Source organism: Sus scrofa, chromosome 7, assembly GCF_000003025.6.
Source record: "Sus scrofa isolate TJ Tabasco breed Duroc chromosome 7, Sscrofa11.1, whole genome shotgun sequence".
NCBI classification, from domain to species: Eukaryota; Metazoa; Chordata; class Mammalia; order Artiodactyla; family Suidae; genus Sus; species Sus scrofa.
Window position 1 is genome coordinate 91,385,922 of NC_010449.5, and position 27,617 is coordinate 91,413,538.

General features: G+C 42.3%; 1 protein-coding gene across 1 annotated transcript; it reads right to left on the bottom strand.

Moving 5' to 3' along the window:
- On the bottom strand, positions 99-27,559 carry VTI1B (vesicle transport through interaction with t-SNAREs 1B). Its single transcript, NM_214437.1, is given in 6 exon segments — positions 99-279; positions 1,674-1,735; positions 3,882-4,055; positions 6,195-6,386; positions 11,856-11,914; positions 27,437-27,559. Coding segments are annotated over 6 exon segments (699 nt in total). The 5' UTR covers positions 27,552-27,559; the 3' UTR covers positions 99-182.

A 27,617-nucleotide genomic window follows, 5' to 3' on the forward strand; every position in this document is an offset into this window, starting at 1 on the left:
GTCTTATTGCTGTTCCTTCACATTTAAGTGGTTTTCCGTCGTGCCCCTTTCTCCCACAGTCTGGCTACACAGTGCCTTCTTGAACCATTAGCTCATAGCAGCGATATGATTTCTCCACACCTCTAACACCATTCATTCACAGAGTCCAAGTTCTGGTCCACAAAACCTTCCCTGTAGGAGGTTCACAGCCTGCGAAAGAATTTGTAATAAACCAGGCCTCCAAGGATGGCTAGCTCCAGTAAGATGACAATGGAAAGCAGCAGCTTGTTGGTTGTCACTCTACAAAGAGGAGCAAAGTGGGATGCAGTCAGAAGTCCAGACAACCTTCTTTCTTTTTTTTTTTTTTTTTTTTTTGGTCTTTTTAGGGCTGCAAAATCGTGGCATATGGAAGTTCCAGGCTAGGGGGCCAAGCAGAGCTATATAGCCCTCTGGCCTATGCCACAGCCATAGCCATGCCAGATCCGGTGAGCTGTGTCTGTGACCTATACCACAGGTCTTGGCAATGCTGGATCCTTAATCCATGAGTGAGGCCAGGGATTAAACCCATGTCCTCATGGATGCTAGTCGAGTTTGTTAACCACTGAGCCACAACAGCAACTCCCCATGCTATCTTTTGTTAACAAAAGATTCCAATCTCCGGGTCTCAGGTTTACTCTATTTATTTATTTATTTTTGGCTGTGCTCACCGCCATGTGGAAGTTCCCGGGCCAGGGACTGAACCCGCATCACAGCAGTGATAATCCTTAACTGCTAAGCCACCAGGGAATTCCTCATGTTCGCCCTAAACAATGTTTTCCCCTATTCCACAAGGAATTTACATTGTTTAGGAAAAGCTCACTATCCTGCTAGCTCCATGGCTCAGCTGCAGTTTTGTTTCATGCATACTACCTACACCCCCTTGCTCCAAATTCAGCCTCAGATGCAATATTTCGGTCCCTGGTTTTGTTGCTGTCAGCACTTACTTCAAGGGTTTTTTTAAAATTAAAAGTCATCTTCTTTCTTATTAATAAGAGAGAACTCTCAAATAAGGGGCTGATTCCCATGAAGGGCAAACAAAGCCAAAAGCAAGTACTAAGCAGTAGCAGTAAAAAGTTCTAATCAAGTTTTTACACATTTATTTCAAGGAATATGAAGTTCTGTTCCCAGTGCTACCTTCTCTAAGGAATGTAAATTGAGACGAAAAATCCTTCCAGTGGACAAATTTTCCACTGCTCCAAATCAGAGCAGTATATGTTTTAACAAAGGATTGTGTCCTGGTATATTTATAAATATATGATATTCTTTATTTCTTCTGCTTTATTAGGACCTTTTCAAGTTACTGTTTTAAAGATTTGACATTCTTAGTTGAAAGACATCAGAATTACAAGAAATTTATTTTTGACACTTACTTTCTGGGGGGGTTCCTGTTGTGGCGCAGAGGAAATGAATCTGACTAGTATCCATGAGGATGTGGGTTCAATCCCTGGCCTCGCTCAGCGGGTTAAGGATCTGGTGTTACCGTGAGCTGTGGTGTAGGTCACAGACGCATCTTGGCTCCCAAGTGGCTGTGGCTCTGGTGTAGGCCAGCAGCTGTGGCTCCAATCCAACCCCTAGTCTGGGAACTTCCACATGCCATGGGTTCAGCCCTAAAAAGCAAACAAACAAACAAACAAAGAAAAAGAAAAAAAACTTACTTTCTGGACATTGAACGGAGAATCTTCCGACTTTTGCTCAAGTTTTCACTGGTGTTTACCAGCTGAGAAGAGAAAAGAGCAATTATTTTCCCCTTCTTTCAAAAGTACACACTGTAGAAGTGAACACTCCTAAACTGACAGTGGGCATTAAGGTGTATAAGGTTGAAAAACTCCCAGAACTCAAACCAATTTAAACGACGGCCTCTGCATATAAGTGGAAGAAACTGGAAAGGACAAGATACTTGAGTACTCCTCATTATATCCCAAGGTTGCTGTGGGGAGGCTTCTGGGACTGAGCTAATCCTTCACCTTGCTACTCCAAACATAGTCTTCAAGTGCACCTTGCCAGTAACTCTGAGCAACTTAAGATCTGAATTTCATCAGCCAAACTCCAGGACAGCCTCTTGAGTTAATGTTTGTTTTTGTAGGCTGGCAGATTACCACTTTGGGGATCTGGTTATCCTCCCCCGCTCCCCTTTTTTAACCCCTTTAAGAGATACTTACATTGAATTGTGAAAGGAATTAAATCTTTTTATGCCTTTTTAAAATTCCCTTTTGGTTGCCTGTTACTAATCTATACAGCTACAGAATATTTCAACACATGGCACTTGCCATCTGTTCCTCTTCCCCACTGGCCTTGGTAAGTTGATCTCTCAGCTCATTCCTTAGCTTTTAAATTCAACTAATTCACCTGGTATATTCAAAAGTAAAAAAAAAAAAAACCCACACAATCCATAAATAAGTGGCCTTTTCTACAGCTTACCCTGAATTTAGGACTTTACTGGGAATTTTCATTGCAGAGGGAAGGGCATCATTCTGACTTAATTTTAAGATGGAGAATTATAGCCTCTAAGATGTATCAGAAAATCATCTAAAATCTCCACACTGAGCTATGACCTTCCCATCTAAGTCTTGCCAATGTATCTACTTTCCAGTTTGCCTTTGCCCCATGCTCTTAAGAATGCAGCATTCCATTGGCAAGTTGTACTACTTTTAAAATTCCTTTGCAGATGTATATGGGAAGGAAAAAATGAGTTATTTTCCAGAGCCTCTTAGAGCGCTAGCAGATTAGAGGCCCCAGTATAGTCATTATGTGGCCTAAGTATTTGTTTTCTTCTTACAATGACCCCCCCCCCCCCCGCCCCTTACCTCAGGTAACAGTAAAGAGTTAAGAGTCTGGGATCGAACCTTATCAGTACAACTATTTTATGACATGTGGAAAATAGCCCTAGCTTACCTAAAGGACAGGAAAGCTAGGGTCTTTTTATTTTTTTTTTTAATCTTTAATTTTTTTTTTTGGTCTTTTGTCTTTTTGTTGTTGTTGTTGCTATTTCTTGGGCCGCTCCCGCGGCATATGGAGGTTCCTAGGCTAGGGGTTGAATCAGAGCTGTAGCCACCAGCCTACGCCAGAGCCACAGCAACGCGGGATCCGAGCCGCGTCTGCAACCTACACCACAGCTCACGGCAACGCCGGATCCTTAACCCACTGAGCAAGGGCAGGGACCGAACCCGCAACCTCATGGTTCCTAGTCGGATTCGTTAACCACTGCGCCACGAGGGGAACTCCGCTAGGGTCTTTTTAAGTAGATGATGCTTTCATAAGAATAGCAGATATTCTACTAGATGTATGAGAAATAAAAATCTAATTCCTGCTGTTCCCATCGTGGCTCAGTGGTTAATGAATCTGATTAGGAACCATGAGGTTGTGGGTCTGATCCCTGGCCTCGCTCAGGGGGTTAAGGATCCGGCGTTGCCATGAGCTGTGGTCGCAGACAAGGCTTGGATCTGGCGTTGCTGTGGCTGTGGCGTAGGCTAGTGGCTACAGCGCCAATTAGACCCCTAGCCTGGGAACCTCCATATGCCATGGGTGCAGCCCTAGAAAAGACAAAAAAATAAATCTAATTCCTAATACAAGACCTAATAAAAGGACAATCTTTTTTGACAATCTTCAATAAATGTAGAAATTGGATTTCTGCAGTCTGCCCCACCCCCTCAATGACCTCTAAATCTTAGGATAAAATTACTTCCAAGGAATATCTTTCAGCCAAGCAAACTACAAACTGAGAAAAGCACAAAAACCTAAAAGGTCATAAGTCATACCCTGTGTCTAGAACTGCTGTGGCTCTGGCAGTAGCAAGGTATCAGGTGCAATACGCCCACCTATACTCTCTCCACTCTGGCCCCCTTGCCCTGTCCGCCCAGACTTACTCTACTCTTGGTACGTTCCAACTGGTCACGCTGCTCTCCCAGCTCTTCTATGATTTCTGAGCCAATCTGGTCAGTCTCCGCGGCAATCCGATGAGAACGCTCAATGCTCTGGGTGGCCCGGTTCAGGCTGTCAGTGCCTTGCAGAAGCAATACTCTTTGAGACTGTAGCCGATTCTGTCAGGAGAGTGGAAGGGAAGTATTAGACTTCTTTCATTATAAGTGAGTTTATAAAATGAAATATAATGTGCAATAATTTTCACTGCTTTTTAAGACAACCAAAGATGCTAATGAATCAGACTAAAAGAGAATCTGGGATTCAATCCAGACTCACAATACCTCCTAATCCACTGCTTGTTACACTAAAGTGAGGCAAGAAAAGCAGGAATAAACACAGGGCATTTTCCCTGTGCTCCTAATGAATTTGAACTAGTTCATGTGCTTTTTGGACAAGCAACTTCTGAGAGGCAATGGCCTAGATCTGGGATGCAGGAACTACCTGAAAATGACAGTGCAAGCCAACTAAACTCTACAGCCCTAGAAAGAGTTTAATTCACAAAAATTCCCACTTGCTGGTACTGAGAATTGAGGAACCATGAATAAGCTATTTGTTTTTAACACATATAGAAATCATTTAAAAGTGTGAGACACTATCAGATTCTGGGGAGGAAAAAAAAAAGTGGCTACACTCTTGGGAAGCCCCAAAGGAATTTCACCTCAGGCCGAACATAGAAAACAAAAACTGAAGCTGTTATACTGGTGATTTGCTTTCAGGGAAGGTAGTATCTGGGGCTAAATAAGCCACCCTCGCTGCCCTAATTTCCAAGTGCCCTATTTCTAAATCACCACCAAAGTTTTATTCCACCTATAATCCTAAGCACAGTAGGCATGAGGACAGAAGTAGCCTTTGTCAGGCTAGAAATAACCACAGACAGAAATGGATGCAGCGCTAAGTTCTCAGCTATTCAAAGCATGCGTGCACACACTCTCAGAAGACACCTGCTTCTATCAAGAAGCTAAAGGATGTGTTCCTGGATCAGAAGTAACAAGAAGGCTTTTTACTTCATATATGGATGAGGGGATGTGGAAACCACTGAATGAAGCTGAAATAAATCCCAGTCACACTGGCTTAAAGGCAGCAGAAAAAGGCTTAAAAAAAAAAAAAAAAAAATGAGGATTTTCAACTTGTTAGGCTTAAAAAAAGCAGGAAAAGACAGTAAGGTCACACAAATCAACCCCAGATGTGGGACAATAATTCTATTGAAGGTGGAAGGTGTATTTAAGTTGTTTTTATAAATTTCCAAAACTGATAATTTTAAAGCAACATTATCTAGAATAATCTCTCCACTTTTTGGTTTTTTTTTGGGCTTTTTGGGGTTGCAAATGACCAAAGTCACTCTACACTTGTCATCTCACTTTAATAAGCTCCCTTGCCTGCCTTTTCCCACTCTCCTTTCACAAGTAAATTTTGAAATTTTTACATCATCTCAAATACTCTAGTTTTGACATCAGGAATGTCAGTCCAGTATCATCTGAATATCTCTTAAACCATATTCAGGATACATCATGAAGTAGGATTTGCTTAAAACTGTACCATCAGCCTTTCCATGTCTGTGCAGTCAGCACTTGTGGGCTCCCTCCCACTTCTCTCCCATATTACTTGTCAGGTCATTTCTACCTTGTGCTGTGGAATAAAACCCCAAATGTAACACATGAAATTTAATCTTTATGACATTTTATCCTTTAACTATCTAGTTTCTCTAGATAGTTTGAAAACATTCGATTTAGTCTAATTTTATAAATCAGAATTTTGGCAGCTAGAGAGGCAGTCTGGCTCACTTTCCATCACAACAAAGTAAGATGTTAGCCCCCCGCTTTGAGAAGCATCTTGCCTTCTCTATCTGAGCTATTGGGCCATCTTGATATAAATGTAAGGGAAAGCATGGGTTAATTTTGTAAAAATACTGATATATTAAAAACCGAACTGAACTCTGGGGGCATGTGAGAAAGAAACTGGATCAATGGGTGAGACTACAGAGTCCCGGTGTAATGCAACGAGGCATTTGTATAACACCACTACACACCAAGCACTGTTTTATATATAAAGGATACATAGAAATCTAAAATGGTTTGGAACAATCTGCATTAAACACAGTGGTGGTGGGCACCCAAGGGGAGAAGGCGAATTGGATGCAGCACAGAGGATAAGGTGGGGAAAAAAAAGAGTCAAGTATGCACTGCTAACATGAACTGTAGTCTACAGTATGGTTCGTCACTGTACCAGAGACCCTAAGGGAAAAAACAGCTGGAGCTTACCATATGCTCATCCTCTACAGCGTATGTACCATATTTCATGTCTCCTCGGCCCCCAGGTGCGGCTGTCAAAGGTGTGCTTCTCACTTCCCGATGGAGCTTGGCAAGGTCCTTACGGTAGGTTCGAAGCTTAGACATCATAGGGTTACGAAAGGACAGGGGTGCATAACGTAGTTCCTCTTCCATCTCTGCCAGCTAGAAAGGCAGAAAGTGAGTAGGTGGCCTGGTTCTACTGTCTCTCATATGGGTATATGCCTAGTTTGGACTAATCAAAAGACAACCCCAAATAAATACTCAACCATATGGTCCAGGAGGACAGGGACCACATACGACATGTTTAGGTCATTACTCTGAGTGCCTGGTACAGTGACTAGCAACACACAGAACAGGCATTCAAAAAATACGTGACACATACCTTATAGCTTATCAAGCATTTTTATCTGCATTCTATCATTTAATCCTCACGACAAACAATAAAGTGGGAAATATGACTTCAACTTCATATATAACACTTGAAGAAACCTGCTCAAAACTTCAGGATTTAAAATCTTCAAATTCTCTTTGCAGTATACCAAGTTTTTAGCCTGTTATGGTTCAAGTACATCATGAAGTACTTTTGAGATCTACTGCACTAAAAATGACAGGGGTCTGGCCTACAGGTTCTTCCCTTTCTCCTTTTTCTGAAAGTCAATTGTTTGTCTCCACGTCAAAATAACCAGGGGTCCAAATCATCTCCATTTTTTTGGGATAAATAAACTGACACCTAGACCTGTTCATAAGGGGTCATAAATTATGTTTACCTACCTAGGATGGCCAGAGTAGGATTAATTTTTTTTTAAGTTCAGAGAATGTAAGTACCAAACAAATAAATTGGTATTAATTTAAAAAAATCTTTTTTTTTTTTGTTTTTGTCTTTTTTGCTATTTCTTGGGCCGCTTCTGCGGCATATGGAGGGTTCCCAGGCTAGGGGTCAAATCGGAGTTGTAGCTGCCAGCCTATGCCAGAGCCACAGCAACGCAGGATCCGAGCCGCGTCTGCAACCTACACCACAGCTCACGGCAACGCTGAGTGAGGCCAGGGATTGAACCTGCAACCTAATGGTTCCTAGTCGGATTTGTTTCCGCTGCACCACGACAGGAACTCCTAAAACTGTGATTTAAAAATTTCCCACAAACAGAAGTTCAGGACCAGATGGTTTCATAGGTGAATTCTATCAAACAACAGTCAAAGAAAAGTTAACACCTATTCTTCTGAAAATATTCCAAAAAACTGCAGAGGAAGGAATACTCCCAAATATTTTATGAGGTCATCATCACCCTGATAACAAAACCAGAAAAAGGTACCACAAGCAAAAATTATAGGCCAATATCACTGATGAATATAGATGCAAAAATTCTCAATAAAATACTAGCAAACTGAATCCAACAATACATTAAAAGGATCACAGAACATGATCAAATGCAATTTATCCCACGGCTGCAAGGATTTTTCAGTATCTGCAAATCAATCAGTGTAATATACTACATTAACAAATTGAAGAATTAAAAAACATGATCATCTCAATCAATGAAGAAAAATCTCTGGGCAAAATTCAATACCCATTTATGATAAAAAGGAACTCCAGAAAGCAGGCATAGAAGGAACCTACCTCAACATAACTAAGGCCATATATGACAAACCCATAGCTAACATACTCAATGGTGAAAAACTAAAAGATCAGGAATAAGACAAGGATGTCCACTCTCACCACTTTTATTCAACACAGTCTTGGAAGTCCTAGCCACAGCCATCCGAAAAAAAGAAATAAAAGGAATCCAAAATGGAAAAGCAAAACTATCAGTGTTTGCAAATGACACAACACTCTACCTAGAAAATGCTGAAGATGCTACCAGAAAACCTCAATGTTGCAGGATACAAAATTAATTCACAGAAATCTCTTTTATACCTATACACTAACAATGAAAGATCAGAAAGGGAAATTAGGGAAACAATCCCATTTAACAATACATCACAAAGGATAAAATACCTAGGAATAAACCTAAGGAGACAAAATTCCTGTACTCTAAAAACCGTAAGACACTGATGAAAGAAATCAAGGATGACACAGATAGAAAGATATACTACGTTCTTGGATTGCAGGAATCAGTACTGTCAAGATCACTATACTACCCAAGGCAAGTACAGATTCAATGTAATCCCTATCAAATTATCAAGGGCATTTTTCACAGAACTAAAACAAAAAATTTTAATATTTGTATGGAAACACATAAGATCCTAAATAGCCAAAGGAATCCTGATAAAGAAAAACAGAGCTGGAAGAATCAGGCTCCCTAACTTCAGACTGTATCAAGTATGGTACTGGCACGAAAAATGGAAATATAGATCAATGAAACAGGATAGAAAGCCCAGATATAAACACCGGCACCTATGGTCAATTAATCTATGACAAAGAGGCTAAAATATACAATGAAGAAAAGATAGTCTCTTAATTAAGTGATGCTAGGAAAACTGAACAGCTACATGTAAAAGAATGAAATCAACACCACAAAAATAAACTCAAATGGATTAAAGACCTAAACATAAGACTGAATATTACAAAACTCTTAAGAGGAAAACACAGGCAGAACACTCTTTGACATAAATCACAGCAAGAAATGAAAATAAAATAAAAAACAAACCAATGGGACCTAACTAAACTTAAAAGCTTTTGCACAGCAGAGGAAACCATAAAAATGAAAAGACAACCCACAGAATAGGAGAAAATATCTGCAAATGAGGCGAATGACAAGGGATTAATCTCCAAAATATACAAACAGCTCATACAGCTCTATATTAAAAAAATAAATGACCCAATCAAAAAATGATCAGAAGATTTAAATAGAAGACATACAGATGGCAAAAAAGCACATATAAAGATATTCAACATCACTAATTAATAGAAAAATGCAAATCAGAGTTCCTGTTTTACAGCTCAGTGGTAATGAACCTGACTAATATCCATGAGGAGGATGTGGGTTTGATCCCTAGCCTTGCTCAGTGGATTAAGGATCCAGTGCTGCCATGAGCTGTGGTGTAGGTTAGATGCGGCTCAGCTCTGGTGTTGCTGTGGCTGTGGCGCAGGCTGGCAGCTACAGCTCCAACTCGACCCCTAGCCTGGGAACCTCCATATACCATGGGTGTGGCCCTAAAAAGACAAAAAAGACAAAACAAAGATAAAAAAAAAAAAAAAAGGGATGGCCATCATCAAAAAGTCTACAAAAAATAAATGGAGGGTACAGAGAAAAGGGAACCCTCCTACACTGTTGGTAGGAATGTAAATTAGTATGGTCAGCAATATGGAAGTTCCTTCAAAGACTAAAAATAGAACTACCATATGATCCAGTAATCCCACTCCTGAGCATATATCCAGAGAAAACCACAATTCAAAAAGATACACACACTCCAATGATCACTATTGCACTATTTACAATAGCCAAGACATGGAAGCAACCTAAATGTCCATCAATAGAGGAATGGATAAAGAAAATGTGGTACACATACACAATGGAATATTACTCAGCCATAAAAAAGAATGAAATAATGCTATTTTCAGCAACATGGATGAAGCTAGAGATTATACTAAGTGAGGTAAAACAGAGAAAGATAAATGTTACACGACAGCACTTATAGGTGGAAGCTAATTTTAAAAAATGATACAAATGGGAGTTCCCGCCATGGTGCAGCAGAAACAAATCTGACTAGGAGCTGTGAGGCTGCGGGTTCGATCCCTGACCTCACGCAGTGGGTTAGGGATCTGGTGTTGCTGTGGTGTAGGCCGGCAGCTAAGCTCCAATTTGAACCCTAGCCTGGGACTCTCCATATGCCACAAGTGTGGCCCTAAAAAGCAAAAAAAAAAAAAAAAAAAAAAAAAGAAAAAAGAAAACAGACACAAATGAACTTATTTACAAAACAGAAACAGACTTACACACACACACACACACACACACACGTACTTTTTTTTTTTTTTTTTTTTAGGGCCATACCTCAGGCGAGGGGTCGAATCAGAGCTACAGCTATTGGCCTAGACCACAGCCACAGCAAAGCCAGATCCGTGCCACGTCTGCGACCTAGACCACAGCTATGGTAACGCTGGATCCTTAACCCATTGAACAAGGCCAGGGATCAAACTCGCAATCTCATGGTTCCTAATCGGATTTGTTCCCCCTGTGCCACAACAGGAACTCCCAGACTCACAGATTTTGAAAACAAACTTAATGTTTACCAAAGGGGAAGCATGGGGAGGAGGGATAAATTAGGAGTTTGGGATTAACACTATATATACCACTACATACAAAGTAGATAACCAATTGTATATATAGCACAGGGAACTCTAGTTAACATTCTGTAATAACCCATGTGGGAAAAGAATTTGAAAGGAAGGGGTATCATATATGTGTAACTGAATCACTGTGGTGTACACCTGATACTATCACAATATTATAAATCAATTGTAAGCCAACAGAATTTTAAAAATATATATATACATAAACCTTTATAAAGCAAAAAAAAATCAATAGTTTTATCTAGCAATAATTTTTTTTTTAATATTAGCAGTAACCACTCATTGGCGGGATTTTTTTATTTTTATTTATTTATTTATTTTTGTCTTTTTGCTATTTCTTTGGGCCGCACCCGTGGCATATGGAGGTTCCCAGGCTAGGGGTCGAATCAGAGCTGTAGCCACTGGCAGAGCCACAGCAACGCGGGATCCGAGCCGTGTCTGCAACCTACACCACAGCTCACGGCAACGCCAGATCGTTAACCCACGCCAGAGCCACAGCAACTCAGAATCTGAGCCGCGTCTGCAACCTACACCACAGCTCACGGCAACGCCGGATCCTTAACCCACTGAGCAAGGGCAGGGACCGAACCCGCAACCTCATGGTTCCTAGTCGGATTCGTTAACCACTGCGCCACGATGGGAACTCCAGCAAAATAATTTTTTAATATGAATTAGGTTGTTAACTTGCTGATATTTTGCACACAAAAATAAACATCATAATGAAAAAAAAACCCAGAAGGGCATCATTCTTTGTGATAGTAAGTTTAACAAAGGAGAATAACTGATCTTAACAGCCAGCTCTTAAAATGAGACTTTATTTTTTTGCTTTTTAGGGCCAAATCCGCAGCATATGGAGGTTCTCAGGCTAGGGGCAGAGTAACAGCTGCTGGCCTACACGACGGCCACAGCAAGGCAGGATCTGAGCCACATCTGTGACCTACACCATGGCTCACGGCAATGCCAGATCCTTAATCCACTGAGTGAGGCCAGGGATCGAACCCGCCACCTTTTAAAACAGTTACTAGTCTGATTTGTTTCCGCTGAGCCACAATGACAACTCCTAAAATGAGACTTAAAAAGATCACCCAGGTAAAGGCATGAGAATGTCCTTATTACATCAGCAATGTATTATAAATACTCATTTCAGGAGAGTCAAGTTTTACCCATTTGTGTTTGTCAAACCCCTTCAACACCCATCACCCATCCGCATAAACTGGCCTCATTCACACTTAATTAGAAATAATCAAAGGACAGAAACAGTTAATCTGTGAACAGGTCATAAACATTATCTGGAAAGACCAACAAGAAGAAAGAAGAAATAAAGACTCGTTCCTTGTTCTCACCGTTTCATTTGCTTCTTGTTGCTTTTCATCAAAATCTCTGATCAATTTCTTCTTCTCTTCTGGAAAAGACAGACAAGTTTTAAATGTTCAGTCCTGCTTCCATATATTTGTAGAGGCCACACCCCCTGCATAGAACACCCCATTCCTCTCCTGGGTGGATACTACTACAGTACTTAATCACCCCTAAAAGGCATTTAGAAATGTAGGGGAAATAGTTATCACAATCACTGGGGGGAGAGGAAGGAAGAGTATTACCACTGGCATCGAAGTGTGCAGAGAACAAGAATATCCATGCTAGGGACAGTCCTGCATAACAATAATGTGGCCCCAAAGGCAACAACATCCCTACTAAGAAACATTACAGGTCCAAGTTGATCACTGTTGATCTTTTCTCACCCATCCTAACAGAGGCACCAGGCTCACTTTCATCAATAAGAATGTTTAACAATACTAGTTCTGTAAAATCTGCCCCACTTTACTCCTATTGTAAATCACTTCTCTATCATTAACACTTTTTCACTGCTTTCTACAAAACAAATTCAAAACGCACCTGTTCTGCTCACTGGAGACACTGCAAGGTATACATGGCGATACCCTCTGGGAGTGATATGGGAAATGATATAAATACCACTGACTCACACAGGGAAAAAGTTGTTCTTTGTATGTATAATTCTTTGCATCATGTCATTTTAGTGCTAGTATGTCTATACTACCTAAAAATTACTAATCTCTCCCTTTAACAAAAACAAAACAGGCTTCAGCTTTAAATCAATAACATCTAACTAAAATAGCATTATTTTGCTTTCAATGTATTTTTTTCTAATCATTGAGATAGGTTCTACAGATTTTCCATTTAAGGTAGTGACACAAAATTTCCTTTTTGGGAGCTTCCTGATGGCTTAGTGATTAAGGATTTGGTTTTGTCACTGCTATGGCATGGGTTCAGTCTCTGGCCCAGGAATTTCTGCATTGCACAGGTGCAGCCCCCCCCCAAAATCTTTTTAAAGAAAAATATTTAAGTAAATGTATTTTTAAAGAAAAATATTTAAGTAAATGTATTTTACATGAAACATGGAGATAAAGAAAATGACAAATGGTAAAAATGGTGTTTAATCACAGCAAAAACAGTGGAGTATTGGCATGCTGTCACCAAGTAAACATCGGTATGGGGGGAACTGCCAGTAAGTAAAGGGACTAAGGTTCTGGTCCTAGCTTGGGCCTGACTCAACATGTAAGCTTGGATAATTCTCTTCATCTCTTTGGGACCTAACTTTTCCGTGTCCTCCACTTCTTGTTTGTAGGAAAGAGGCCTCATTCAGCCTCCATGACCTTCCCCAAGTTCCAAAGGGCAGTTCAAACAGTTGCTAATCAGGGAAGGGAAAGGATGCAGAGAAAAGGGTGGAACAGTCGAAAAATGACAGTGCAGACTTGGGACAGGGTCCTGGTTCCACCTCAAGGAATACACATGACCATATCTTTGAGTTCTGCAGAACTAAAATCCAACAAACTACTTGACGAAGCATTCTTCATTCCAGAAAGTCATGGAATGATAATCTCGAGGACCACCAGAACCAGTCCCGGGGCCACTAAACACCAGCTCTGAAGAAGAATGCAAGCTTATGTCTACGGTGATCCTTACCTGTGGCCCTATTTGCCACTTCCAAACTAAAAGACCACCTACTATTCTCTCCCAAAGGAGGGTATAGTCTTTAGGACATTAGCCTGCTGTGAAATCCTTTGCCTGGCAAAGCAATAGAAGTTACTCAGTTCTTTATCTCTTCATTTCTATTCAGCAGTGGTGGATAGAGGCTGAGTTCTGGCAACAGAGATAGGTCATACCTTCATACCTAAAATTTATGAGAAATTTATAGCCCTATTTATGAGGAGTGATTTTTTTTTTAAATGCATGCATGCAAATGTGTATACTTCCTGGAAATATACACATAATCTACTTATTGCTACAAAGTTATCATTATTTAAAATATTTTTTGAGCTCATCTTTTGGAATTACCTTCACAAGATAAGGATAGAGCTGTTTTTTTGAATCTGAGCCCCAGCTATGTCAACTTCCTTTAACCTACTGCGTGGGGCTGGGGATTGAACCAGTGCCTCCACAGCGACCCAAGTTGCTGCAGTCAGATTCGTAACCCATTGCACCACAGTGGGAACTCCAAGGTTTTTTTTTTTTTTTTTTTTTTTTTTTTTAATTGTGGTGAAATAGGAGTTCCCGTCGTGGCTCAGTGGTTAACAAATCCGACTGGAACCATGAGGTTGTGGGTTTGATTCCTGGCCTTGCTCAGTAAGTAAAGGATCCGGCGTTGCCACAAGCTGTGGTATAGGTCACAGACACAGCTCCGATCTCACGTTGCTGTGGCTGTGGTACAGGCCAGCGGCTACAGCTCTGCTTCGACCCCTAGCCTGGGAACCTCCATATGCTGCGGGTGCAGCCCTAGAAAAGGCAAAATGACCAAAAAAAAAAAAAAAATTTGTGGTGAAATACATATAACTGGAAATTTAGCAATTTGACTATTTCTAAGTATACAGTTAAGCGGCATTAACTACATTCACAATGTTGTGTAACCATCACTACTATTCATCTCCAGAAGCATTCCGTCATCCCAAACTGAAACTCCATACCATTCAACACGAACTCCATTTCTCCTCCCCCAGACTCTGGTAACCACCATTCCACTTTTTGTGTCTATGAGTCTAACTGCTCTAGGCACCTCATACAAAAAGAATCATACAATTGTCCTTTTGTGTTTCACTCATTTCACTTAGCATAATGTCTGCAAGCTTCATCCATATTGTAGCATATATAAATTACGACATGGTCTTTGAAAGCTATGTATTTTTTGGAACTCCTATTGTGGCTCAGTGGGCTAAGGACCTGACTTTGTCTCTGTGAGGATGTGGGTTCCATCCCTGGCATCACTCAGTGGGTTAAATCAGGTGCTGCCACAAGCTACAGCACAGAATGCAGATGTGGCTCGGATCCAGTATTGCCATGGCCATGGCATAGGCCCCAGCTGCAGCTTTGATTCGATTCCCAGCCCAAGAACTTCCAAATGCCACCGGTGCAGCCATAAGAAATATATATATAACAGTAAATAAATAAGTAGAGCTATGAAAATTTCACTTAATGTGACTTCTAAATACAAGCCAGGATTCCCATCAACTGAAGAAAGAGCAATCCTTTCCAATGCCAAGAAAACAGCTGAATTGGGCTTATGAAGGGATGGCACATGGATATTCAATAGATGTCCTAACATTTTCTTGAATAATTTTGTTTACCCTGATTTTCATCTCACACCTTGACTTCAAAACCCAATCTCAGGAGTTCCCGTCGTGGCGCAGTGGTTAACGAATCCGACCAGGAACCATGAGGTTGCGGGTTCGGTCCCTGCCCTTGCTCAGTGGGTTAACGATCCGATCCGGCGTTGCCGTGAGCTGTGGTGTAGGTTGCAGATGCAGCTCGGATCCCGCGTTGCTGTGGCTCTGGTGTAGGCTGGTGGCTACAGCTCCGACTGGACCCCTAGCCTGGGAACCTCCATATGCCACGGGAGCGGCCCAAGAAATAGCTAAAAAAAAAAACAAAAACAAAAAAACAAAACCCAATCTCATGTAAGATGTAACACCACTGTAATGCTTTATATTGATTTATATTTTGTTAATCACAACAGCATCTAGTATGTCAGCTGTCTTCTTTGTTTTTTGTCTTTTTGCCATTTGTTGGGCCGCTCCCATGGCATATGGAGGTTTCCAAGCTAGGGGTCCAATTGGAGCTGTTGCCGCCAGCCTATGCCAGAGCCACAGCAACTCAGGATCCGAGCCGCCTCTGTGACCCACACCACAGCTCATGGCAACATCGGATCCTTAACCCACTGAGCAAAGCCAGGGATCGAACCCGCAACCTCATGGTTCCTAGTCGGATCTGTTAACCACTGAGCCACAACAGGAACTCGTCAGCTGTCTTCTTAATAGATCATAAATCATTCTGGTTGTATTTTATATTTTCAACTTGACATCAAGCTCCTTCTGAATAAGGAAATTTACTTTTTCTTTTATACATCCCACAGCTTTTAGAACTCTACATCTGGTAGGGTGCTCCTTAGACCCTGCTATAGCCTACAAGAGCAAAGCCCTTTACTAAGCTGCATTTATTGTTATACAACATTCCCTGTTCCATCTGAACTATTTCTCACTACATACTGCTCACAAAGCCTAGGGTTGTTTAAAAAAAAAAAAAAAAAGAGAGAGAGAAGAAAGTTCAGCCATGGCAAATGGTCTGCATCTTGACTAGCTTAGTCTGTAACTGAAATAAGCCTCAAAGCAGCTGTTGTTATCCTTGAATGGTCTGTGTTTTCAGCTGCCAGCAGTAAAATAACATCTGTAGTCAAGAATGGCTACTTCCATGGACAGGTATCATGGGGTTTTGTAAGAAGCATTCACAAAGGTGCTGAGCATCATCACTCCTCTAAACAGGCACATCTCCAAACTCAAGCGCACTCACTTCTGATCCAAGCCAACAGTACAAAGTATTCTACATATAAGTGCATTCCCTTTCTGGATTTTCCTACATCTCTATTAATCATAAAGTGTCCTCCTTTATTCTTTCTTTGTTAAATGATATGCAAATCTGCATTCCTAAGAGGCAAATTTGGAGTTCCCATTGTGGCACAGTGGAAACCAATCCGACTGGGAACCAGGAGGTTGCGGGTTTGATCCGTGGCCTCGATTGGTGGGTTAAGGATCCGGTGTTGCCGTGAGCTGTGGTATAGGTCACAGATGCGGCTTGGATCTGGCCATTGCTGTGGCTATAGTGAAGGCCGGTGGCTGTAGCTCCAATTTGACCCCTAGCCTGGGAACCTCCATATGCCGTGGTTTCAGCCCTAAAAAGACAAAAGACAAAAAAAGAGGCAAATTCTACAATGATTCAAAAAAAGTGGCTCCACAAATAAGGGTACGTAGAAAAGAGGTAGCCCACAGAATCTTGATCCTTTTACTAACTTCCCTGCCTAATTCTGTTATTCTCTGGCTTTTTGGAATACTCTACTTTCTGCCTGATTTCTTAAGACATACATTCTCTTAGGAGTGCTCTACAGCTTACATACTTTTAAAGGTTCAAAGGATACTGAATCCCTACCCAACTAAAGCTTCTTTACACTTTAGACTCAGAATTGTAAAATCAATGAATGTTATACAGTTTATTTATTTATTTATTTATTTGTCTTTTTGCTTTTTCTAGGGCCACTCCTGCGGCATACGGAGGTTCCCAGGCTAGGGGTCTAATCGGAGCTACAGCTGCCGGCCTACGCCAGAGCCACAGCAACATGGGATGCAAGCTGTGACTGGAACCTACACCACAGCTCATGGCAACAACGGATCCTTAACCCACTGAGCAAGGCCAGGGATCGAACCCGCAACCTCACGGTTCCTAGTCAGATTTGTTAACCACTGCGCCACGACGGGAACTTCTGTTATATATAGTTTAGATGGACCTCACAGAGCATGTAATTTAACCTTCTCATTTTACAGTTGAGGAAACTAGGGCCTGGAGAAACTGCCTTCCCCAAGGCCGTAAGAGTAGATCTGTAGCAACCCTAGTTCCAGAATGCAGTCTCTGATTCCCAACCCAGTGCTTCTGTACATTACAGAACTGAGGGGGCACTTTTTGTGTTCCAGGGTATGCAAGTAAAATCTGTTCAGACCTCTTAAATGTTTAGGGAGTTAGAATTAACACTATAATCAACTACGAAACAGGACTGATATTGGGTAGAATGGACTCCAGAAACAAGGGTGAGCTACACTGAACATTATCCCTGACCCCACATGCCTTTTGAAACCATTCACATGTGACTGACTCACTATGAAGCTGAATGTTTGGTAAACTGGGTGGATAGCCATAGCAGGGCAATGTCCTGGATGTGGAATGAAATGAGAGCAGCTAGCTCTGAAAGTGCTAGAGGAAGCCTAGCTTCCTGTTCAACCAAGGTGGCAGCCTCTCTAATAGGTGGTGTGAACGACTAACCTTGGTCCACCAGAAGTGTGGAAATAGCTTCAGTTTCATCAGGAGCTTTAAAATTTGTGGTTAATACTTTTGGCGCCCCACTGTGGTATTTCCAGGACCTACATCCTCTTTGTAGACCACACATTTACCTATCTCATACCATATAGGAAATAAAAGCATCAGATCCTTCTAAGCCTCTTTCCTCTACTATAAATAAGAAACATAACATGGAGTTCCTGTCATGGCTCAGTGGAAATGAACCTGACTAGCATCCATGAGGACGCAAGTTCGATCCCTGGCCTCACTTAGTGGGTTAAGGATCCGGCATTGCCGTGAGCTGTGGTGTAGGTTGTGGACTTGGCTCAGATCTGGCATTGTTATGGCTGTGGTGTAGGCCAGTGGCTACAGCTCTGATTCGACCCCTAGCCTGGAAGCCTCCATATGCTGCAGGTGTGGCCCTAAAAAGACAAAAAAAAAAAAAAAAAAAAAAAAAAAAAAAAAAAAGGAAGAAAAAGAAATTTAACAGTACTGACCTTAAATAACTGTCTGGAAGAGTTAAAAGAGATAATACATATAACAAGCACTTCGCAAATTCCAGGCATATTACAGGTTCAATGAATAGTAACTACCACTGGTTTTTAAAGTAAATCCTTAGGTAAAGCAAAAACAAAACTCACCAAAAAACAAGGAAGGGTGTTGGAAAAACTAAAATTCTGTAGTCAGTGAATAATTAGCAATCTGCTACCTATGGTCCTTCACCGTGATTTTTTTTTTCCTAGTTTCCAAAACAATGCATGCAGGGGTGGGGGGGGTGGGGGGTATCTCATGTATTTGAAATTTAAGTGAAGTAAAATGAAAAACTTTCAATAATTTTACAAAGCTCATTAAGACATGCGGAGAGATGGCCTCAGGTCCCACAAAATAAAAACTAGAAATCATGACCATAGGTAACATTAACTAAAAATCTTTTTCTTTTTTTTTCCTTTTCTAGGGCTGCACCCATGGCATATGGAGGTTCCCAGGTTAGGGGTCTAATCGGAGCTGTAGCCACTGGCCTATGCCAGAGCCATAGCAACTGGGGATCTGAGCCGACTGCAACCTACACCACAGGTCACAGCAATGCTGGATCCTTGACCCACTGAGCAAGGCCAAGGATGGAACCCGAAACCTCATGGTTCCTAATCGGATTCGCTAACCACTGAGCAACAACGGGAACTCTGCTAATAATTATTATATATGCTAAGGGAGTGTCACTGCCATACAAACTTCCTCAAATGAGACACACTGTGTCTGGGGAGTTCTCATCGTGGCCCAGCAGAAACGAATCTGACTAGTGTCCAAGAGAATGCAGGTTCGATCCCTGGCCTTGCTCGGTGGGTTAAGGATCTGGCATTGCTGTGGCTGTTGCACAGGCCAGCAACTATACAGCTCCAATTCAACCCCTAGCCTGGGAACCTCCATGTGCTGTGGATGCGGCCCTAAAAAGACACAGTCTCTGTTAGCTTATCCTTGTTTTAACAGGTATATATAGGGACTTTAAAGGTGATGAAAATGTGGAAAACATGGTAGAATAGAAATAAAATCACTGTTTCAACACCCAGTCATATTACTATTTTCTTCCCAACAATTCACAGTATATAATAATCATTCAACAAATACTTATGCAGCACCTAGTAGTACTAGGCACTGTTCTAGGTGCTTAGGATACATAACAAAACAGACAAAATATAGAGCTTATGACAGAAAAGGAGGGAATACTTCCAAAGTCTTTCAAGAGGCCAGTACTACACTGACACCAAAACCAGGGAACATCACAAGAAAAGGAAAGTACAGGCCAATATCCCTGATGAACACATATGTAAAAATCCTCAACAAAGTATTAGCAAAATGAATGGCATTTTCCACAGAAATAGCACAAACGATCCAAAAATTTAGCCCAAGCAAAAGACCCCAATTAGCCCAAGCAATCTTGAAAATGAAGAACAAAGCTAGAGGCATCAGACTTTCTGATTTCAAACTACAGCTGACCACTGAACAAGGTTTGAATTGGACAGGTCCACTTCAACACAGATTTTTTTTTTTTTCCTGTGTAAATATTACAGTGTCATGACAACCTGTGGCTGGCTGAATCCACATATGCTAAGGAACCCCGGACGGGAGGACCAATAACTTACACTCAGATTTTCAGCTGCACAAAGGGTCAGTCAGTGCCCCAAGCTCCACGTTGCTCAAGTGTCAACTGTACATTACAAAGCTATAGCAATGAAGGCAGTAAGGAACTGGCATAAAAACAGACATGAAACTCAATGGAATGGAAAAGAGCCCAGAAATAAATCCACACATATACGGTCAATTAACTTACAGCAAAGGAGCCTGGAATACACAAGAGGGAATATATCAGGAGAACCCGGTCTTTCCCTCCATGTCTTTCTATCCTGTATAGGAAAAAACCCAGTCCTTTCTTCTGGGTGTTTCTTTCCCTGTGTCTCCTTTGCTACTCACTCCAAACACTTTACTTTTGTCCACCACATGTATGGCAGTTTCCCCACACTAAGCAATTCTAAGACAATACCTGGGTGTCCTATCATTCAACTCAATTCTGATGCTTTCTACATAGAGACAGCATCCAGTAAGGGCTCAGTCCCACAAGACTGGCTCCCCCCGCCCCCACCACCTCAGATGCCAACTACAAGCAGCAGGTCCCCAGGTTACCCAGAACTTCTGTCCAATTTGGCTATAAACTGGAGGTTCCCATGATCCCCTCCTCAGACTGAATTAACATGCTAGAGAGGCTCATACAAATCAGAGGAACACTTACTTAGGTTTACCAGTTTATTGAAGGACCTGATGGAGGATACAGCTGAACAGCCAGATGAAGAGATACACAGATAAGGGATGGGAGAGCCTCCTTCCTCTCCCCTTCTCTCCCACAGGACTGTCTGTCCCCGTGGGGTTGGGATGCATCACCCTCCCAGTGTGGATCTGTTCGACCACCTGGAAGCTCTCTGAATGAACCCCACACTATTGGGATTTTAGGGGGGCCTCCTCACATAGACGTAGTCAATTATTAATTCTATTTCCAGCCCCTCTCCCCTCTCCAGCAAAGTGGAGAGCAAGGGTGAAGCGTCTAATCATGGGTTGGTCTTTCTGGTGATCAGTTTCCAACCAGTAGTCCACCAATAGCAGCCTCAATGAATAAAAGATGTTCCCAAAATGTATGGATGGATGGATGGATGGAAGGGAGGAAGGAAGGGAGGGAGGGGAAAAGAAAGAATCCTCCCCCACTTTCTCTCTAGAAAAGGACAGTCTCTTCAATAAATGGTGCTAGGAAAATTTGACAGCCACATGTAAGAATGAAACAGGACCACTATCTTTACAATACAGACAAGAATTAACTCAAAAAGGATTAAAAACTTGAACTGTAAGACCTGAAGCCACAAAACTTCTAGAAAAAATATAGGGGTAATCTTGCCATAATCCTGATGAAGTTTTTTGGGCCTGGTACCCAAAGTAAAGGCAACAAAAGTGAAAACAAACAAGTGGGACTACATCAAACTAAAAAGCTTCTGGATGGCAAAGGAAATTATCAATAAAATGGAAAAAAAAAGCATTAAATGGAAAAAAATATTTGTAAATCACATATCCGATAAGGGGCTGAGATACAAAATATTTATAAAGAACTCACACAACTGAATAGCAAAAAAACCCACAAAAAATCCAATTAAAAAATGAGCAGACGGGAGTTCCTGTCTTGGCTCTGTGGTTAATGAATCCGATTAGGATCCACGAAGACTCGGGTTTGATCCCTGGCCTTGCTCAGTGGGTTAAGGATCCAGCATTGCCGTGAGCTATGGTGCAAGTGGCAGACGTGGCTTGGATCTGGTGTTGCTGTGGCTGTGGTATAGGCTGGCAGCTGTAGCTCCGATTCAACCCCTAGCCTGGGAACTTCCATAGGCCACGGGTGGGCCCTAAAAAGACAAAAGACCAAAAAAATAAATAAATAATGATCAGAAAGTCTGAATAAATGCTTTTCTAAAGCATAATATACAGATGGCCATGAAAAGGCGCTCAACTTGACTAATCATCAGGGAATGCCACAATGTACTATCATCAAAGCCACAATATAATATCACCTCACACCTGTTAGGATGGCTATTATCAAAAAGACAAGCGATATCAAGTGATGGCGAAAATGTGAAGAAAATACAGAGCTTACGTCCTAGCTCTGTGGCCTTCAAACCTGACATGCAGCAATCCCCCGGAAGGTTGTTCAAATAGACTATTAAAACAGTTAATGATTGGAGTTCCCGTGGTGGTGCAGTGGCAATGAATCTGACTAGCACCCATGAGGTTGCAGGTTCGATCCCTGACCTTGCTCAGTGGGTTAAGGATCCGGCGTTGCCGGGCTCTGGTGTAGGCTGGCAGCTACAGGTCCAATTAGACCCCTAGCTTAGGGACCTCCACAGGCCATGGGTGTGACCCTAAGAAACACACACAGTTAATGATTCAGTAAATCTTGTGTGGGAACCATGACTGTATTTCTTTTTTTTTTCCCCCCAAGACAGCATTTCTAATGAGATCCCAGATGATGCTGATGCTACTGTTCAGGGATCATACTTTCAAAACCACTGTTCTAGTGAAAGGGAGACAAATAATACACAAACATCACAAATTTAAAAATAAAAAAGAGGAGTTCCCGTCGTGGCGCAGTGGTTAACGAATCTGACTAGGAACCATGAGGTTGCGGGTTTGGTCCCTGCCCTTGCTCAGTGGGTTAACGATCCAGCGTTGCCGTGAGCTGTGGTGTAGGTTGCAGACGAGGCTCGGATCCTGCGTTGCTGTGGCTCTGGCGTAGGCCAGTGGCTACAGCTCCAATTCAACCCCTAGCCTGGGAACCTCCATATGCCGCGGGAGCGGCCCAAGAAATAGCAGCAACAACAACAACAACAACAACAAAAGACAAAAAGACAAAAGACAAAAAAAAAAAAATAATAAAAAAGAGAGGAAAGAGGAGTTCCCGTCGTGGCGCAGTGGTTAACGAATCCGACTAGGAACCATGAGGTTGCGGGTTCGGTTCCTGCCCTTGCTCAGTGGGTTAACCATCCAGCGTTGCCGTGAGCTGTGGTGTAGGTTGCAGACGCGGCTCGGATCCCGCGTTGCTGTGGCTCTGGCATAGGCCGGTGGCTACAGCTCCGATTCAACCCCTAGCCTGGGAACCTCCATATGCCGCGGGAGTGGCCCAAGAAATAGCAACAACAACAACAACAACAACAAAAAAGACAAAAGAAAATAAATAAATAAATAAATAAAAATAAAAAAAAAAAAGAGGAAAGAAAACATCGGATTTCTCATGTAGCAGTAACAATGGCTAACTGCTCTTACTCTAATTAGGCATTATGGTTAGTATTTTATGGGCTTTACATATGTTAACTCATTTTTTACCCTCACAAAATCCCTATGAAGTAAATACAATGACTGAGTCCCATCTTGCAGGGGAAACTAATTAAAGTAAGTTGTCCCAGGTCACACAGCTATCAGAGGTGGATCTAGGATTTGAATTCAAGCAGTCTGGCTCTAGAATCCTTGCTGTTAAATTATTACACCATACTGCCTCTCAATTCACATATCTACTTCATAAATTTTATTTTTAATGGTAGGAAAAGAAATATTTGTCAGGCTAGAAATGGACATACATTATGTTCTCTATTCTAAAAGCACCCTCGATGTTTTCCTCCATAACCCAAACAGACCTGCTTCTCCTCTTGCATTTCCTATTTAAATTCATCATTCATTCAATTGACCAAGTGAGAAAATGTAGACCTTTAATGAATCTTTCTCCCTCACTCCTCATATCCAATCAGTCTGGCTAATTTCTGTCTTAGAATCACCTCTTGGATTTGGGACTCTATAGATTCCCAGGCTACCTAGATGGCTGCCACAAAAGCTAACATGGTCTCCGGTAAGAAATAAAATATTGTCTGGAATTACCAGTAAGCAAAAGACATTGCAGCCATGAGCCGTGAGTGACTGCAGCCATCCCCCGACCAGAAGCCCTGAGCAAACTCAAGGAAGCAAACAAAGAATTCTTGCCACCTAGCACTCATTAGACTGCAGCCACCGCAAGGCTGCAACTTGAGGGAACTCAGTGTGGATGAGAAAACACAGGATACTGGCTCCGAATAGTTGAGGTGCATATCAAAGGAATGATTTCAGTGAGCCCAGACTCCTGCATCTTCCCATAGAAAAGCGATAAATTCCTTACCTTGAGCTATCCGAGTTTTTTTTTTTTTTTTGGACTTTTGTCTTTTTTAGGGCCAAAACTGCGGCATATGGAGGTTCCCAGGCTTGGGGTCTAATCGGAGCTGGAGCCGCCGGCCTACACCAAGCGACTCGGGATCCTTAACCCACTGAGCAAGGCCAGGGGTCGAACCTGAAACCTCATGGTTCTTAGTCGGATTTGTTTCCACTGCGCCATGATGGGAGTTATTTTTTTTTTTAAATTAACAAGTTATCTTTTGTCTACATGCCCTTTGCTGCAAACCTTCTATTTATCCTAGTTTCCCAGCCCCTTCACCTCCTCTGGGCAGTTTTCTCAGGGTTACTTGAGATGCCGCTTCCCAGGCTTGAAGTCCTAAGAATGTCTGCAGAATATGACATAACTCTCAACTTTTAGGTTGTGCATATTTTTTTTTAGTCAACACCGGTATCCAGATTACTGTGCTTTCATCCTCTACTCAGCCACCAGTATTATTCTTCTAAAATAAAATCTGACTATAATAGTCAGCTATTTAAAATCCTTTACTGATTCTCCATTATCAAGTCTAGCCATCTTTTTTTTTTTTTTTTTTTTTTTTTTTTGCTTTTAGGTCTGTACTCACGGCATATGGAGGTTCCTAGGCTAGGGGTCGAATTGGAGCTGCAGCTGCCAGCCTACACCACAGCCACACCAATGCCAGATCTGAACCACGTCTGCGACCTACACCACAGCTCACAGAAATGCCGGATCCTTAACCCACTGAGCGAGGCCAGGGATCGAACCCACAACCTCATGGTTCCTAGTTGGATTTGTTTCTGCTGCGCCAGGACGGGAACTAAGTCTAGGCATCTTAATGTGACACTTAGGTTCCTTAACAGTCTTACTTTCCTCATCTACTGCTACTCTCCCACACATATCTTAAGCTCATAGCACAGTTGCAAATATTTGATTTTTTTTCTTCCTTTGTTGTCTCTTCCCATTTCCCCTGTCTGGTAAACTCCTGTTCAACATTTTATACACTCAGTTCAAAGTTCTCCTTTCTGTGAAGCTCCCTTCTCGGTCGTCCACGCCAATGTTAGTTTTGAGACCATGACAAAAAAGCTATCTCAGGGCTCATCAAATACTTGGCTGTAAATTCGCTCCCGTTTAAGGCAAGAACTCCTGGAACCCCTCAGGGGCCCGACACTGATTGATACATAAATCTCAATAAATGTTTATTTTTAAATGATTATTGAAAAATGACTGAATTCAATTACAGAGCATAAGCTAAATGCAATGGATGTGCTATATACATTATTCAGTGCTTAATCACCCAAGTTCTTGGAGCTAGGGGTTGAATCGGAGCTGCAGCTACCAGCTAGAAGCCTAGGCCACAGCCACATCTGTGAGCTATGCTGCAGCTTGTTTCAACACCTGATCCTTAACCCACTGAGTAAGGCCAGGTATCAAACCTGAGTCTCATGGATCCTAGTCTGGTAACCCGCTGAATCACAATAGGAACTCCAAAATGGTCTATTCTTCAACCACGTACATCAGATTCCATTGCTCTTCTGTTAAAAACCCTTTAGGGAGCTCCCGGAATGGCTTGGTGGTAGCAAACTGACTAGGATCCAAGAGGACACAAGTTTGATCCCTGGCCTCGGCTCAGTGGGTTAAGGATCCGGTGTTGCTGTGAACTGTGATGTAGGTCGCAGATGTGGTTAGGATCTGGCATTGGTGTGGCTGTGGCGTAGGCTGGCAGCTGCAGCTCCAATTCAACCCCTAGCCTGGGAAGTTTCATATGCCACGAATGCAGCCCTCAAAAGACAGGAGGAAAATCAAACAAACAAAAAAAAACAAACTTTCAATTGCCAGCCACTGCATTTAGAAAAAGATGGGAATCTTTTCCACAAGGCCCCAGGTGATCTGGCCCTGCCTACCTCTTTAAAGCTTCATCTATTATCACAATCTCCTCCTTCCACCCCAAACACTGACCTTCTTGTTCTTCCTAGAATATACCAAGCTCATTTCTGCTCAAGGATCTCTGCAGTACCGTTCTGTCTTCCTGACTCTCACTTTCCCCAGATTTGAATGGTTCACCCCCTTACTTCAAATCTCTGCTCAACTTAACTTCAAATCACCTCCTCAAAGAGGCCTTTCACAGCTACTCAAGTTAAAGCTAGAGCCCCCTCCCTATTTCTTTGCCCTGTTTTATTTTCTCACATTGCTTTAACACCACCTCTTTTTTTTGTCTTTTTGCCATTTCTTGGGCTGCTCGCACAGCATATGGAGGTTCCCAGGCTAGGGGTTGAATCGGAGCTGTAGCCACTCACCTACGCCAGAGCCACAGCAATGCGGGATCCCAGCCGAGTCTGCGACCTACACCACACCTTACAGCAACGCCAGATCAACCCACTGAGCAAGGTCAAGGATCGAACCCGCAACCCCATGGTTCCTAGTTGGATTCGTTAACCACTGAGCCATGACGGGAACTCCGCACCACCTCTTGATATTTATATTATCATCAACCTATAGAAGAGACTTTAAGCGTTTTCACTGTAGTTTGTAATATTACCAGCATCTAGGACAGTGCCTAGCACACAGCAGACTCCTCCAATAAATATGTTAAACAAAGATATAATTCTCACCAGTGTGTCAATTCATATGACCTTGAGGAACTCACAGAGCAAACACTCAAGCTTTGACACTTAAGTAAAAACAACAAAAATCTTACCTGCTTTGCCATGGAGAGCTATTTGTCTTAGGACAAAAAACTATGGCAAACTTCCCTATGTGAATTCGAACTCTTTATTTCCTCCAAGCAAAACCTGCAGCAATCCGAACTTTAAAATCAAGGAGCAAGAAACAGTCTAGGCGGAGTTCAGAGGACGACCATACCTAATGATCACAATCCTGATTTTAAAGAACCCCCCCTCCAAGACTGGTTACTTACCAACCCCCAGAGTTATGACTCCTTTGGGTTCTGAACTTTTTTTGTGCTACGGCTCTTCTGCCAGTCTGGGTCTCTTTTGAAAATAGTTTTGGATATATAAAACAAAAATACAGAAAGCTACAAAAGAAACCCATTCTACTGAAACACAGCATCTCAGATTTAAGGTCTGTACTCTTCTTGCCACGCTGAAGACGAAACGAGAAAAATCTGAACGCTATAGGATCAAAAGGGAACACCTGGCAGTAGGGAGCTCCCGGGTGCCTGGACCCAGCCAACCTTAGGGGGCGTGTCTGAGAATGAGAAGCGAGAGAAGAGGGTGGGGGCCCTTCCTCGCAGAGCTGGCGGAGCCGGGTTCCCCTAGGCTCAGCCCGCCCCCGCCTTACCTGTCCCTGCTATCCCCAGGAGCCGCTCCGGCACCCCTCGTAGGTCTTCATGGAGGCCGCGGAAGATCTCGTGCAGTTTCTCGAAATGCTCCGAGGAGGCGGCGGAGGTGGCCATGGCGGAGGCCGCTCTACAACAGCGGCCGCCGAGACTCAGGGCTCGGGGCCCACTTCTACGCCACCG